Source organism: Macaca nemestrina, chromosome 18 (genome assembly GCF_043159975.1).
Source record: "Macaca nemestrina isolate mMacNem1 chromosome 18, mMacNem.hap1, whole genome shotgun sequence".
Taxonomy (NCBI): Eukaryota; Metazoa; Chordata; class Mammalia; order Primates; family Cercopithecidae; genus Macaca; species Macaca nemestrina.
The window spans coordinates 22,120,799-22,135,471 of record NC_092142.1 but is presented as its reverse complement, the minus strand read 5'-3'; the positions used below and the strand labels follow the sequence as shown (position 1 = coordinate 22,135,471).

Below are 14,673 nucleotides of genomic sequence, written 5' to 3'. Positions count from 1 at the left end.
CAACACGTCATTCTGTCCATCCTCTTGCAAAAACCAGAGAGGGGATTCCCAGGCTCCCTTGGGAAAGCAGGGGAAGGGAATTTCTCTGGAGTTGGGGCTCAGGCTCTCTGGTTTAGCTGTGAGTTATGAAAAAGAACTTTCTGGCCGAGCCTGGTGGCTCACGCCTGTAATCCCAGCACTTTGGAAGGCCGAGGTGGGAGGATCGCTTGAGGCCAGGAGTTTGAGACAAGGCTGGGCAACATGGTGAGACCCTCATCTCTACAAAAAACACAGAAATTAGCCAGGTGTGGTGGTGCATGCCTGTAGTCCCAGTTACTTGGGAGGCTGAGGTGGGAGGATTGCTTGAGACCAGGAGTTCGAGGCTGGAGTGCACCGCTGCACTCCAGCCTGGGTGACAGAGTGAGACCCTGTCTCTAAAACACAAAACAGCAGCAACAACAACAACAACAAAACTAAAAAGAGCTTTCTTAGATGTTTTCATCTGTCTCACATACACCCCAAAAGAGGCACATCCATGTCCTCACCCTCAGAACCTGCAAGTGTGACTTTATTTGGAAAAAGGGTCCTTGCAGATGTGACTAAGGATCTCCAGATGAGGTCATCTTGGATTATCCAGGTGGGCCCGAAATTCAATGACAAGTGTCCTTAGAAGACACAGAAGAGAGACAGATACAGAGGAGAAGTTCATTGAAGACTGAGGCAGGGGCCTTCAGACATAAGCCGAGGAACGCCTGGGCCCACCAGAAGGCTCAGGGGAGGCTCCCTCCTTGCCTCTTCTGTTGACGGGTGTGCTGGAGTTCATGAAACCGTGTTCGGTCAACATGCATGTTCTCAAGTCTCCAAAGTAAGCAGCTTTAAAAAATATCTCTTGATGTTTTTATATTATTCTTTTTTTATTTATTAAAAACAAGAGGAGGTTGGGAACGGTGGCTTATGCCTGTAATTCCAGCACTTTGGGAGGCCAAAGTGGGAAGATCGCTTGAGCCCAGGAGTTTTGTTTGTTTGTTTGTTTGTTTTGAGACAGAGTCTCGGTATGTTGCCCAGGCTGGAGTGCAGTGGTGTGATCTCACTCCAGGCTGAGGAGAATCTCAGCGATTCTCCTGCCTCAGCCTCCCAAGTAGCTGGGACTACAGGCGCCCGCCACCTCGCCCGGCTAGTTTTTTGTATTTTTTTTCAGTAGAGACGGGGTTTCACCAGGTTAACCAGGATGGTCTCAATCTCCTTACCTCGTGATCTGCCCGTCTTGGCCTCCCAAAGTGCTGGGATTCCAGGCTTGAGTCACCGCGCCCGGCCTAATTTGTGTATTTTTAGTACAGACGGGGTTTCATCATATTGGCCAGGCTGCTCTTGAACTCCTGACCTCAGGTGATCCACCCACCTTGGCTTCCCAAAGTGCTGCAATTACAGGCATGAGCCACTGTGCCTGACTGAGCCCAGGAGTTCGAGACCAGCCTGGCCAACGAATTGAGACCCTATCTCTAAAAAAAAAAAAAAAAAAAGCCAGGCATGGTGGCGAGTGTCTGTAGTCCCAGCTACTTGGTACTTGGGAGGCTGATGTGGGAGGATCACCTGAGCCTGGGGAGTTTGAGGCTGTATTGAGCTGTGACTGCACCACTGCACTCCAGCCTGGGCAACAGAGTGAGACCCTGTATCAAAAAACAATAATAAATTGTAAAAAGTTAAAAATAAAAACCAGAACAAATGAGAGTAAGTACATCAAATAACACATACACACAAAACGTCACCTGCCATGCCGTATTGTCTTTGAAGCCCTTATGCTCCACAGCAAACTTTCACTGAGTGAGTTTTATGGGCCAGGCCTGTGTACATGATCTCATTTAATTCTCAAAATAACCCCACGAGGGCAGGCGTTATTTTCCCACGTTTTCAGATAAGAAAGCCATTTCCTGTATCTTTTGTCTCGGTCCGTGGCCTTGCAGAATGACTTGGGTCCAGGGCAGGCTGTGAAATGGGATATGGGGGCTGCCCCAAGCTCTGCCACTGTCAACAGATTTCAGCTGCTTACTCAACCTCTGAGCTTGGGTTTCCTCCGTGGTGCAAGGGGAAGCAGGAAGAAACCACATTTTTCCACCCAATCAATGTTTGTTGAGGTGGGTGCTGGGCTAAGGACACCAAGCAAAACAAGACAGGGCTGCCTTTTGTAGCTTCCAGTGTGGCTGAGGACAGAGAGTGGAATCCTATCAACCCCCGTCTCCTTCCAAGATGTGATTTTCCTATTTCTTTTTTCTCTTCTCTTTTCTTTCTTTGTTTCCTTCTTTCCTTCTTTCTTTCTTTCTTTCTTTTTCTTTCCTTTCTTTTTCTTTCTTTCTTCTTTCTCTCTCCTTCCTTTCTCTTTCTTTCTTTTCTTCTTTCTCCTTCCTTTCCTTCCTTTTCTTTCTTTCTTCTCTCTTTTCCTTTCTTTTCTTTTCCTTCCTTCCTCCCTTCTCTTTCTCTCTTTTCTTTTCTCCCTTTCTTTCTTTCCTTCCTTCCTTCTTCTCCTTCCTTCCTTTCTTTTTCTTTCTTTCTTTTCTTTTCTCTCTTTCTTTCTCTCTTTCTCTTTCTTTCTTTCTTTCTTTCTTTCTTTCTTTCTTTCTTTCTTTCTTTCTTTCTTTCTTTCTTTCTTTCTTTCTTTCTTTCTTTCTTTCTCTTTCTCTCTTTCTCTCTCTCTTTCTTTCTTTCTTGACAAAGTCTTACTCTGTAACCCAGGCTGGAGTGCAGTGGCATGATCTTGGTTCACTGCAACCTCTGCCTCCTGGGTTCAAGCAATTCTCCTGCCTCAGCCTCCTGGGTAGCTGAGATTACAGGCGGGCACCACCACACTCAGCTATATTTTTTTTGAGATGGAGCTTCACTCTTTCACCCAGGCTGGAATAAAGTGGTGACATTTCAGCTCACTGCAACTTCTGCCTTCCGGGTTCAAGCGATTCTCCTGCCTCAGCCTCCCGAGTAGCTGGGATTATAGGTGCCTGCCACCACAACCAGCTAATTTTTGTATTTTCAGTAAAGACGGGGTTTCACCATGTTGGGCAGGCTGGTCTCAAACTCTTGACCTCAGGCGATCCACCCACCTCAGCCTCCCAAAGTGCTGGGATTACAGGCGTGAGCCACCGTGCCTCGCCTAATTTTTGTATTTTTAGTAGAAATGGGGTTTCACTATGTTGGCCAGGCTGGTCTTGAACTCCTGACCGCAGGTGATTTGCCCACCTCAGCCTCCCAAAGTGCTGATATTACAGGTGTGAGCCACCAGGCCGGGCTCCAAGATGTGACTTTGGTCTGTCCACCTGTCTCCACCTCAGACTCGCTAACCCTGACCCAAGCCACCAGCATCTCATGTCTGGATTCTTGCTGGAGCCTCTGCCTCTGCTCATCCTTAAGGTCTTCCTTCTGTACAGGTCAGGGTGATTGTTTAAATTTGCGAGTCAGACTATGGCACTTCCTTTCTGAGAACCCTCCAAAGGCTTCTTGTCACTCATAGAATAAAGTGCAAAGTCCCTATGCTGGCCTTCTATGTCTCGTTCCTTACACTCCAGCAACACTCTAGATGTTTCCAAGCTCAAGGCTTTTGCCGCTGTTGTCTTTTGTGCCTGGAATAGTCTCTAACCAGCTCTGCAGACACTGGCTTCTCCCCATCCTTCAGCTTTTATCTGCTCTAAGGCCTCCCCTGAACCCCTATGCAAAATGATGGACTTGAACTATTAGTTAATAGTACTTTATTACTAATAGTAATAGACTTTTCTACCTAGTTACTCTAGATCTTTTCCACCAGTTTATTTATATGTATGTATTTATTTATTTTGAGATGGAGTTTCACTCTTGTCGCCCAGGCTGGAGTGTAGTGGCACGATCTTGGCTCATTACAACCTCTGTCTCCCCGTTCAAGCGACTCTCCTGCCTCAGCCTCCTGAGTAGCTGGGATTACAGGTAGGCACCACCATGCCCAACTGTTTTTTTTTTTTTTTTTTTTTGAGATGGAGTTTCGCTCTTTCACCCAGGCTGGAGTGAAGTGGTGCCATCTCAGCTCACTGCAACTTCTGCCCTCTGGATTCAAGTGATTCTCCTGCCTCAGCCTCCCGAGTAGCTGGGATTACAGGCATGTGCCACCACAACCAGCTAATTTTTGTATTTTTAGTAGAGACAGGGTGTCACCATGTTGGCCAGGCTGGTCTCGAACTCCTGACCTCAGGTGATCCACCCGCCTTGGCCTCCCAAAGTGCTAGGATTTCAGGCGTGAGTCACTGCACCTGGCCCTTCCACCAGTTGATTATCTTCTTTATCAGATACATCAGAATCTGAAATCATCTCCCCCCGCCTCCTTTTTTTTTCTTGGTGGAGACAGGGTCTCACTCTGTTACCCAGGCTGGAGTGCAATGGTGTGATCATAGCTTACTGCAGCCTCAAACTCCTGGCCTCAAGATATTCTCCTGCCTCAACCTCCTGAGTAGCTGGGACTACAGGCATGAGCCACCATACCCAGCTAATTTGTAAAATTTTTTGTAGAGATGGGGTCTTGCTATGTTGCCCAGGCTGGTCTTGAACTCCTGGCCTCAAGGGATCCTCTGGCCTCAGCCACCCCAAATGCTGGGATTACAGGCATCCACCACTGTGCCTGCCCTGAAATTATCTTCTTGACTTAATTGCTCACTTAGCTGTCTCCTGCTTAGAACATAAGCCCGGGGAGGGAGCATGACCTTGTCTGTCTAGAAGGCGAAGAGCTCAGAGGTCAAGAGCACAGACCACAGAGCCAGCCTGGTTGATTTCAATTCTGGCTGTGTCCCTTAGGCAACTGGTGAGCTTGGGGATGGTTACTTCACCTCTCTGTGCCTCACTTTCCCCATTTGTAACACCAGATAATACTGGCAGTCACCCTACATGACCGTGGCAAGGGGTGGATGCCTAGCATACTGTAATACTCAAAAAATCTTGGCTGCTACTGTTCACAGCTCTGTGCCCAGGGTGTGATACAGAGCACACAGACACTCAGTAAATATTTGATGAATAAATTACAATAGGTGATAAGAGCATCTATAGCGATAAGCGACACGTAAGTCCCAGTGGAGAGCGGGGAGCGGGTCAGGGAAGGTTTCTTGGAGGAGGCGAGGCCTGAGCTGAGACTTTATGAACAAGTAAGCAATAGCTAAGTCTATAGGGTGGGGAGGAGAAAGGGCTCACCAGGCAGGGACACAACACGGGCAAAGCCCCAGAGGGAAGAAATAGCTCTGGGCAGGCACCGTGGAGTCTATAAACCGTGTGGGATCAGGGCTGTGGCCACAGGAAAAGAACAGAGCAGAGCAAACCGGCTCAATCCAGGCACTGCTCTTGAAGGAGAGACCTCGCCCCAGGGCGCGGGGACACAGTGTTCCCAAGAAGCTGTCGTGGTCAGATGCAGCCTAGGAGCAGGAGGCTGCATGGGGTGTGGCCGGATCCCCTCCTGCCCGCACGAGGTGCTCTTGGGCTCCACGTGCGTGCCAACCATTTGCTTGCTGATAATACTTTTCACCTGGAGAGGCTGCTCCCAGAACTGGCTGCCGCTGGTTCCAGAGCCAGGTGTTTCCCTACAGAAATCTCTGCTGGGCCAGGGGCCAGGAATGCAGACAGAGACCAGCAAGCCTCCAGAAAAGACTGGGAAATAGAGCATCCTAGCAGGAAGCAGTAAAACAACAGTGGTACTGTGTGGTCAGAGGTCAGGGAAGACTTTCCAGGGCAGAAACTAGTTGGATAATCCCCGAATCAACAACCACCATAGTAATAACAATGCTTCAATATGCCCAGATCTTGGTTCCTTTATTTTTAAATTTTATTTTTCTTTCTTTTCTTTTTTTTTTTTTTTGGAGATTGCCCAGGCTGGAGTGCAGTGGCATGATCTTGGCTCACTACAATCTCTGCCTCCCAGGTTCAAGTGATTCTCCTGCCTCAGCCTCCCTAGTAGCTGGGATTACAGGTGCGTGCCACCACACCAGGCTAATTTTTGTATTTTTAGTAGAGATGGGGTTTTACCATGTTGGCCAGGCTGGTGTCAAACTCCTGGGCTTAGGCAATCCTTCCACCTCGGCCTCCCAAAGTGCTGGGATTACAGACATGAGCCACCTGGCCCAGCCCAGCTCTTGGTTTCTAAATACCATTCTTCAATTTAAAAAAACCAGAGCTTGGGCGAAGCGTGTTGGCTCTCTCCTGTAATCCCAGCACTTTGGGGGGCTGAGGTGGGAAGATTGCTTGAGCCAGGGGTTTGAGACCAGCTTGGGCAACACAGGGAGACCCCATCTCTACAAAATAAAAAAAAATTAGTCAGGCATGTGATTGTGCTACTGCACTCCAGCATGGGCAACAGAATGAGACCCCATCTCAAAAACAAAAACAACCAAAAACCAAAAAACAAAAAAGCAAACAGAGCTCTTTAGAGAAACGGCTGATTCCAGGGCGGGAGTATCCTGTAGTGCCAGAAAGTAGGCAAAAGTTAAAAAAAAAACCCACGCAGGTGAGGACATATCAAAGGCATACAGGCGCCAACTGACAGAGTGGCCAAAGCTAGAAGAATTTAAGCAAGAGAATAGATAACATGGAACTGGATTACAACCTAAATCTATAGGAGTCCATACTGTGTCAATAAATGATGGAATAAATAAGTAAATGGAGGAGAAGAGACAAGTCTTCCTTTACAGAAGAATTCCAAACAATATATATTCTTCTCTCTAGGAGGGGTGGAGCTTAGTGTTCCTTTCCCTGGCCACTCCCTTCTCCTTCCCCTGAGCATAGTCTGAATTTCATGACTCCTTTCCAAAGCACAGAGCAAAAGCCAGCACAGTGGCTCGCATCTGCAATCCTAGCACTTTTGGAGGCTGAGGAAGAGAATCACTTGAGCCCAGGAGTTGGAGGCTGTGGTTTTTCTGTAAATCTAAAACTATTCATCAATAAAAAGTCTCTCTAGGCCAGGTGCGGTGCTCATGCCTGTAATCCCAGCACTTTGGGAGGCTATGGTGGCGGACAACCTGAGGTCAGAAGTTTGAGACCAGCCTGGCCAACGTGGTGAAACCCTGTCTCTACTAAAAATGCAAAAATTACGCCGGGCGCGGTGGCTCACGCCTGTAATCCCAGCACGTTGGGAGGCCGAGGCGGGTGGATCACAAGGTCAGGAGATCAAGACCATCCTGGCTAACACAGTGAAAACCCATCTCTAGTAAAAATACAAAAAATCGGCTGGGCGTGGTGGCAGGCGCCTGTAGTCCCAGCTACTCAGGAGACTGAGGCAGGAGAATGGCATGAACCCGGGAGGTGGAGCTTGCAGTGAGCCGAGGTAGTGCCACAGCACTCCAGCCTGGGCGACAGAGTGAGACTCTGTCTCAAAAAAACAAAAACAAAAACAAAAGCAAACAAAAAACAACAACAAAAAAAAGCAAAAATTAGCCAGGTGTGGTGGTGCATGCCTGTCATCCCAGCTACTTGGGGGGCTGAGACACGATAATCACTTGAACCCAGGAGGCGGAGGTTGCAGTGAGTGGAGATCATGCCATTGTACTCCAGCCTGGGTGGCAAGAGCAAAACTCTGTCTCAAAAATAAATAAACAAACAAACAAAAAAACCAGTCTCTCTCTATATATTTTAGTCTCACTCTGTCACCCAGGCTGGAATATAGTGGTGTGATCTTGGTTCACTGCAGCCTCAAACTCCCAGGCTCAAGTGATCCTTCCCCCTCAGCCTCGGAGTAGCTGAGTCTACAGGTGTGTACCACCATGCCAGGCTAATTTTGTTATTTAAATTTTTTGTAGAGATGGGGGTCTCACTATGTTGCTCAGGTTGGCCTTAAACTCCTGGCCTCAAGTGATTCTCCCTCCTCGGCCTCCCAAAGTGCTGGGATTAAGCGAGCCACCGCACCTGGCCAAAAGCCTTTTTATTTATTTATTTATTTATTTATTTATTTATTTATTTATTTATGAATGACGGAGTCTCACTCTGTCTGCCAGGCTGGAGTGCAGTGGCATGATCTCGGCTCACTGCAACCTCTGCCTCCTGGGTTCAGCCTCTTACCTCAGCCTCCTGAGTAGCTGGGATTACAGGCATGAGCCACTGCACTCAGCTAATTTTTTGCATTTTTAGTAGAGACGGGGTTTCACCATGTTGGCCAGGCTGGTCTCAAACTCCTGACCTCAGGTGATCTACCTGCCTTGGCTCCCCAAAGTGCTGGGATTATAGGCGTGAGCCACTGCGCCCAGCCCAAAAGCCTTTTTAAAAATAAAATGCTCCTATAATGTTTAGTATGTGCCAGGCATTGCACTAGGTACTTTCCATATGTTAACTCATTTAATCCCCCAATAATGCTATGTGGTTATTTCACTGTCCCTACTTTCCAGATGAGGAAACTGAGGCATAGAAAGGCTAAGTAGCATACCCAGCCACATACTGAGCTGACATTCAAGTCCAGGCAGTTTGGCGTTGGGGTCCACATGTGGCTCGCATTTTCCAAATTCTGCAGCTGCTGCTTCTGGAGCGTTTGTCATGTTAGGAGAGGGACAGGATGGAGTCAGAGAGAGAGGGAGGAATCTGGGGCCACAGTGTCTGGGACCCAGCACCGGGAGGGCAGAGAGAGGCACATTCCCACAGTTGTGTCCAAGACTGACTCAGGAAGGCAGGTGACCAGTCAACTGTGGGAGTGAGGAAGAGCTCAGAGGGCAGTTGGCTGAGATCTCTATGCTAAGGTGCCTGGGTGGTGCCTTTCACTGGGACCTGCCGAGGGCTGGGGAAACAGGCTTGGGAGAGGTGGGCAGGGAGGGAAGTGACGATCACCATTTCTGATGAGGCAATAAGAGTGACGTGGGGTGGGCCTGGCCCACTCTGCTGGCTCTGCCACTCACCAACTGTGACTTCAGAGATGTTACTTAACCTCTCTGGGCAGGTTACAGCAACTATAAAATGAGAGGGAAGGCTGGGCACGGTGGCTCATGCCTGTAATCCCAGCATTTTGGGAGGCTGGGGTGGGAGGATTACTTGAGGCCAGGAGTTTGAGACCAGCCTGGGCAACATAGTGATACTCCGTCTCTTAAAAAAATAAAATAAGGGGAAAATAACAGTTCCTTTCTCATGGCTTTGTTGCCAGGGTTAAAGCAATTTTAACGTGCAGAGTGCTGAGAATAGTGCCTGACACATACAGGGATGAGAAAGGCCCAGTAAATGTTGGCACAATTATTGAATTTGCATTCCTTGTCAAATGGGGGTTTTTGTTTTTGTTGCTGTTTTTTAAGAGAGTCTCTCTCTGTCGCCCAGGCGGGAGTGCAGTCGCACAATCTCGGCTCACTGCAACCTCTGCCTTCCGGTTCAAGTGATTCTTGTGCCTCAGTCACCTGAGTAGGTGGGATTACAGGCACACACCACCACACCTGGCTAATTTTTACATATTTAGTAAAGATGGGGTTTTGCCTTGTTGTCCAGGCTGGTCTCGAACCCCTGGCCTCAAGTGATCTGCCTGATTTGGCCTCCCAAAGTGCTAGGATTACATGCATGAGCCACTGGGCCCGGCCTAAAATGTGGGTTATAAAACTATTATAAAAATAGTAATTGGGCTGGGCACGGAGGCTCACTCCTGTAATCCCAGCACTTTTGAGGCCGAGACAGGTGGATCACGAGGTCAGGAGATCGAGACCATCCTGGCTAACACAGTGAAATCCCGTCTCTACTAAAAATACAAAAAATTAGCCGGGCATGGTGGTGGGTGCCTGTAGTCCCAGCTACTCGGGCAGCTGAGGCAGGAGAATGGCGTAAACCCGGGAGGTGGAGCTTGCAGTGAGCCGAGATCGCACCACTGCACTCCAGCCTGGGTGACAGAGTGAGACTCCGTCCCCCAAAAATAAAAATAAAAATAAAATAGTTATAACTATTATTTATTGAGCCTAGGAGTAGGGTCAGTTACTCATGCATATTAATTCACTTAATGTTCAAAGTAACGCTGTAGGGCAGGTACTATTCTCTCCCCTATTTTACAGAGGAGAGAAACTGAGGCATGGCAAGGTTAAGAAATTTGTTCAAGATCACACAGCTTGTAAGATGGAGCCAGGATTTGAGTCCAGGTGGTCTAACCCCAGACCCCACGCCTTGACCCCTTCACTACACTTAACCCCTACCCCTCGCCACGGCCACAAGGCAGAAGTTATGTGGCCGATAGGTGGGGGTTTTACTGGCCCATCAGCCATCTATTTTCCCTGTTTCTGCTAACAGTTCTTCAGCTTCCCTTGGGGGACCACCTGTCCCTCATCCTCAGCCCATATGACCCAAATGGGGCTTCCTTTGGAGGGCTCCATGTTGACAACAGGCCAGCTATACCAAGCCCAGCCCAGCTACCCATGAGGTGGCCAGCACAGCTTTCGGGGCTGGGCTGTGTGTGGAACACAGGCCCTTGAACACCAGGATCCCATTCGATGGGGAGGGAGTTGACAGCAGGTTCACTTTCCTGCCCCACTCTCGCTCCCGGGCGTGTTCTCACTGAGCAGATGGGCCATGCATTTGAAGTTGCAGTATTACAGCTCTCTTTCAGCTGAGTGGGTGAGATGAATGTGCTCGTGGACGTTACGGTAGTCTGTTTGGTATCCCTAGCCTTATGGCAGATGTGGTTGGCGGGTGTGCCCTGAGCAAAGGACCCTGGCCAAGAGAGTGAGATTGAAACACAGACTGCGACCAGCTAGCCATGGGGTGGCCCTCAAGGAAGAGGGGGGCGCCATCAGTCAAATCTTCCACCTATGGGGACCACCTTTTGCTAATCTGTACAATGGAACGTATGTGCTGCTCTGCCCTGCTTAGTGGCCTTGAATTATCTGACATTGTGTGCAAGAACCCCGCCCATGTATGCCTGTGCATTTATTTTTTTCTTTTTGAGACAGAGTCTCGCTCTGCCGCCCAGGCTGAAGTGCAGTGGTGCGATCTCTGCTCACTACAACCTCCGCCAATGGGGTTCAAGTGATTCTCCTGCCTCAGCCTCCCAAGTAGCTGGGATTATAGATGTGCATCATCACTCCAGGTTAATTTTTGTATTTTTAGTAGAGACGGGTTTCGCCATGTTGGCCAGGCTGGTCTCGAACTCCTGACCTCGGGTGATCCACCCGCCTTGGCCTCCCAAAGTGCTGGGCTTATAGGCGTGAGCCACATGTCCGGCTGCACCTGTGCATTTTGTGGGGACAGAGGCCCCAGAGCTTTCTGAAGATTCTCAGTAGAGATTCTGGAAGGTTCTGAGTTCAGAGAGCTGCCTGCAACCACAGTCCCTGGGAGGTGAGCCTGGAAGCCTGTCACATGTCCATAGCATTAAGATTCAGCTAAAAGCTCCTTTCCACAGGGGCCTGAAGTGTGAGCATTGGAGGCCCCAGGTCACTGAATCTCAGAAACAGGACTGGCTGAAACCCAGGGTGGGGCCGAGGTGGGTGTGGCATACCCCACACCTGGAGGCTGGGTCAGGAGGCCCACAAGGAGCTCTGAGGCCTCAGCAGTGCTCCTGCCCATGCTCAGGCCTCCTTCCCATGTGCTTCTGCCAGTTGAGCTCTCTGGAGGCTGTTAGGAGGGGATAGAATGGAGATGCCCACTTTCTGGTTGTCCTAGAGACTGGGACAACACCTGATGTTCAGGCCCAGGGGTGGTTTACCAGGAGCTGGGAGGCCGAGGAGGTGGGAATCTGTGGGTAAACTGCAAGAAGACCTAGACCTCCGGTTACCATTACCCTCATTCTGCCAGTCTCTCACATTAAAAGTCATTAGGGAAAAATAATATTTACAGGAAATACTTATATAACCTTGTGTTTTTTTTTTTTTTTTTTTTTTTGAGACAATATCTCATTCTGTCACGCAGACTGGAGTGCAGCAGTGTGATCATAGCTCACTGTAGCCTCGACCTCCTGGACTCAAGGATCCTCCCTCCTCAGCCTCCTGAGTAGTTGGGATTACAGGCGAGCACCACCACATCTGGCTGGTTTTGATTTTTTGTAGAGATGAGGTCTCGCTATGTTGCCCAGGCTGTTCTTGACCTCCTGGCCTCAAGCGATCTTCCTGCCTTAGCCTCCCAAAGTGCTGGGATTCCAGGCATGAGCCACCACGCCCGGCCTCATAGCCTTGTTCTAGGTGCTGCCATGAACCTACTCATTTACTCTTCTCAATGACTCTATGAAGAAGCTACGATTATTGTTCCTGCTTCACAGATGAGAAAACTGAGGGCAACAGATGCCTGGGTGCCCACCCTGATCCCCTCATTGGGCTGGTGCACCTACCCCCAGCTGCTAGGAGTGAGGTCTGGGAGGTTAGGAGACCCCACGCCAACCTCTTGGAAATGACCCACAGCCCAAGCTGGTCTCATGTCACTGTAACACACATCCATCCTAGCCCCGAACCCCATATACATAGATTCACACAAGTGGCCACAACATTTATGCTCATGTGGACACACACACACACACACACACACACACACACACACACACACAGCCAGTTACCAACTCACTGGGCATGCAGCAAGGCCGGTCCCCTCCTTCAAGGGAGGATGACTCTATGGTTCAGTTTATGCTCCAGATCCTCCTACAGATCAAGCTGAGCCTAGACTTGACCTGAGACCACATCCTTGCTTAACTTTCTCCTCCCTCCTTTTAAAATTTAATTTATTTTACTTTTTTCTAGAGGTGGGGTCTCACTATATTACCCAGGCTGGTCTTGAACTCCTGGTCTCAAGTGATCCTCCCGTCTCCGCCTCACAAAGTGTTGGGATTACAGGGGTAAGCCACCCACTCACCACGCCCAGCTTTTCCTTTTTCTTTTTCTTTTTCTAGTTTCTCCTCTTCCTACATGTTCCAAATCCTCCTTCCTTATCCCACTTTCCTTGCAGACATTTCCTAACACAATCCTCTCAATGCTTCCTGAGCAATTCAGCGCATCCCTGCCTCAGGATCTGCCTTCAGGAAACTGGACCTAAAAGACACCGAGGCACAGAAAACTGTGCTGCAGACAGCCAGTAAGTGGCCAGGCAGGATCTGAACGCTGGCAGGCCGTACTCCCAACCGTAACACGCCACTGCCTTTCGGAGCAGGGGCCTGGCCAGGTGGGCTTGGGGTGGCTCTCACCGGTAGTTGCAGGGCTCAGCTCCAAACAGGCAGGCCAGGATCATTTGCTCGCCAGGGTAGCTCATCTCCACCAGCTCCTGCTGCGGCACCTGTGCAAAGATGTTGGTGGCCTGCAGGCTGTACCACTCTGTCACTGCCTGGGTAGCGCTGGTGAAGTTCCGGAAGGTGCACTGGGTCCCGTTGAGGCTACACTGTGGAGGCCAAGAGGGTTTTTTGTGGGTGGTGTGGGAGCTGCTAGCAGGACCCCAGCCACTGCTCGAGGGCCCTAGCAGGGCAAGAGCTGTGCTTTGCCAGCCGTCTTCTGGCTGCAGCTTGGTGGTGGGAAATGTGTTCATACTCATGCTCACACATACTCAAGGGCTGCCGCCTCATACACAGCTGCGTGCCAATCACAAGATCCCCTCATCAGGCTGGTGCACCCACCCCCAGCTGCTGGGAGTGAGGCCTGGGAGGTTAGGAGACCCCTCAGCAACCTCTTGGGAGTGACCCACAGTCAGTGACCAACTCATGGGCATGCACAGAGGCTGGTCCCCTCCTTCAAGGTAGGGTGACTCAGTGACTCAGTTTACAGCCACCAGCCTCACCTCACTCATACCATTATGCATGAGCAAAAACACACACGTGATCATGTGTGCAGAGGCATGCACAGAAGACGCCCTCTCTCTGACCTCCACAGCCTCATGTCACTGTAACACACGTCCCTCCTAGCCCCGAACCCCATATACACAGATTCACACAAGTGGCTGCAACACTTATGCTCATGCGGACACACACACACAGTTCTGATGCCTTTTCCAGGCTCTGCCAGAGACTTTCAGATGCAGCTCCCCTGGAGGCCATGAAGACCAAGAAGAAACTCAACACACAGGAATGCTGCCTCTCATCTGTCCTGGGAAAGACACAGATCCAGTCACCCTGAGTCCAACACGAGGTGCAGAGCACCCTTCCACCCGGTCACAGCCAGCTTCTCATGACATTCAAGTCATCGCACAGGCATGGGACAGACTTGGCCCTCAGACTCTGGCCTTGGCCACGAGGCTGCTGCTGGTCCTCCCTGCTGGAACCCGGGAGGCCGGATAGAGAAGCTTCCCCCAGCATTCCTATACCACCCTTCCCAACACGCCCGGCCAGCCCACTCCTGGGGGCCTCCCTGTCTCCCCTTGGGGAGGTAATGGCAGCCCTTAATCCTCACTCTGTTCTGGGCTCTGTTCCCAGTGTCTTACATCTATAATCCCATTGAAGCTTCGCAGCAATGCCAGGAGGTAAGTATCATTGTTATCCCCATCATCATGAAGAAATTGAGGCCCAGGAGGTTAAGGAAGGTGTGACCACAGCAGATCCCCCATGTGACGTTGGCTAGTTTGTGTGGAGAGGTGGGGACAAAGCAGTTGTGGAAGTCACAGTGTCATGAGTGTGAACAGCAAGGCAGTGGCTCCCCCTCTGGGGAGTGTATGGTTCCCTCCTGGATCCCCATTCAAGACTGATCATCAGAATCACCAGGGAGCCTGTTGTCAATACAGATTCCTGGGCCTGGGCCCAGAACTGCTCACTCAGATTCTCCAGGAGTGGGGCCTAGGGATGTGCATTGTGACAGAGCTCCC

At 50.0% G+C, this 14,673-nt stretch overlaps 1 protein-coding gene across 2 annotated transcripts in view; it reads right to left on the bottom strand.

The window, feature by feature from the left end:
- LOC105485016 (sodium channel epithelial 1 subunit beta) overlaps positions 1-14,673 on the bottom strand; it is an 87,659-nt gene that overhangs the window by 15,045 nt on the left and 57,941 nt on the right. For both annotated transcript variants that reach the window (XM_011747169.3, XM_011747168.2), the window contains exon 4: positions 13,073-13,263. In XM_011747169.3, the coding sequence (XP_011745471.1) occupies positions 13,073-13,263 (191 nt within the window). The remainder of the gene's footprint in view (positions 1-13,072; positions 13,264-14,673) is intronic.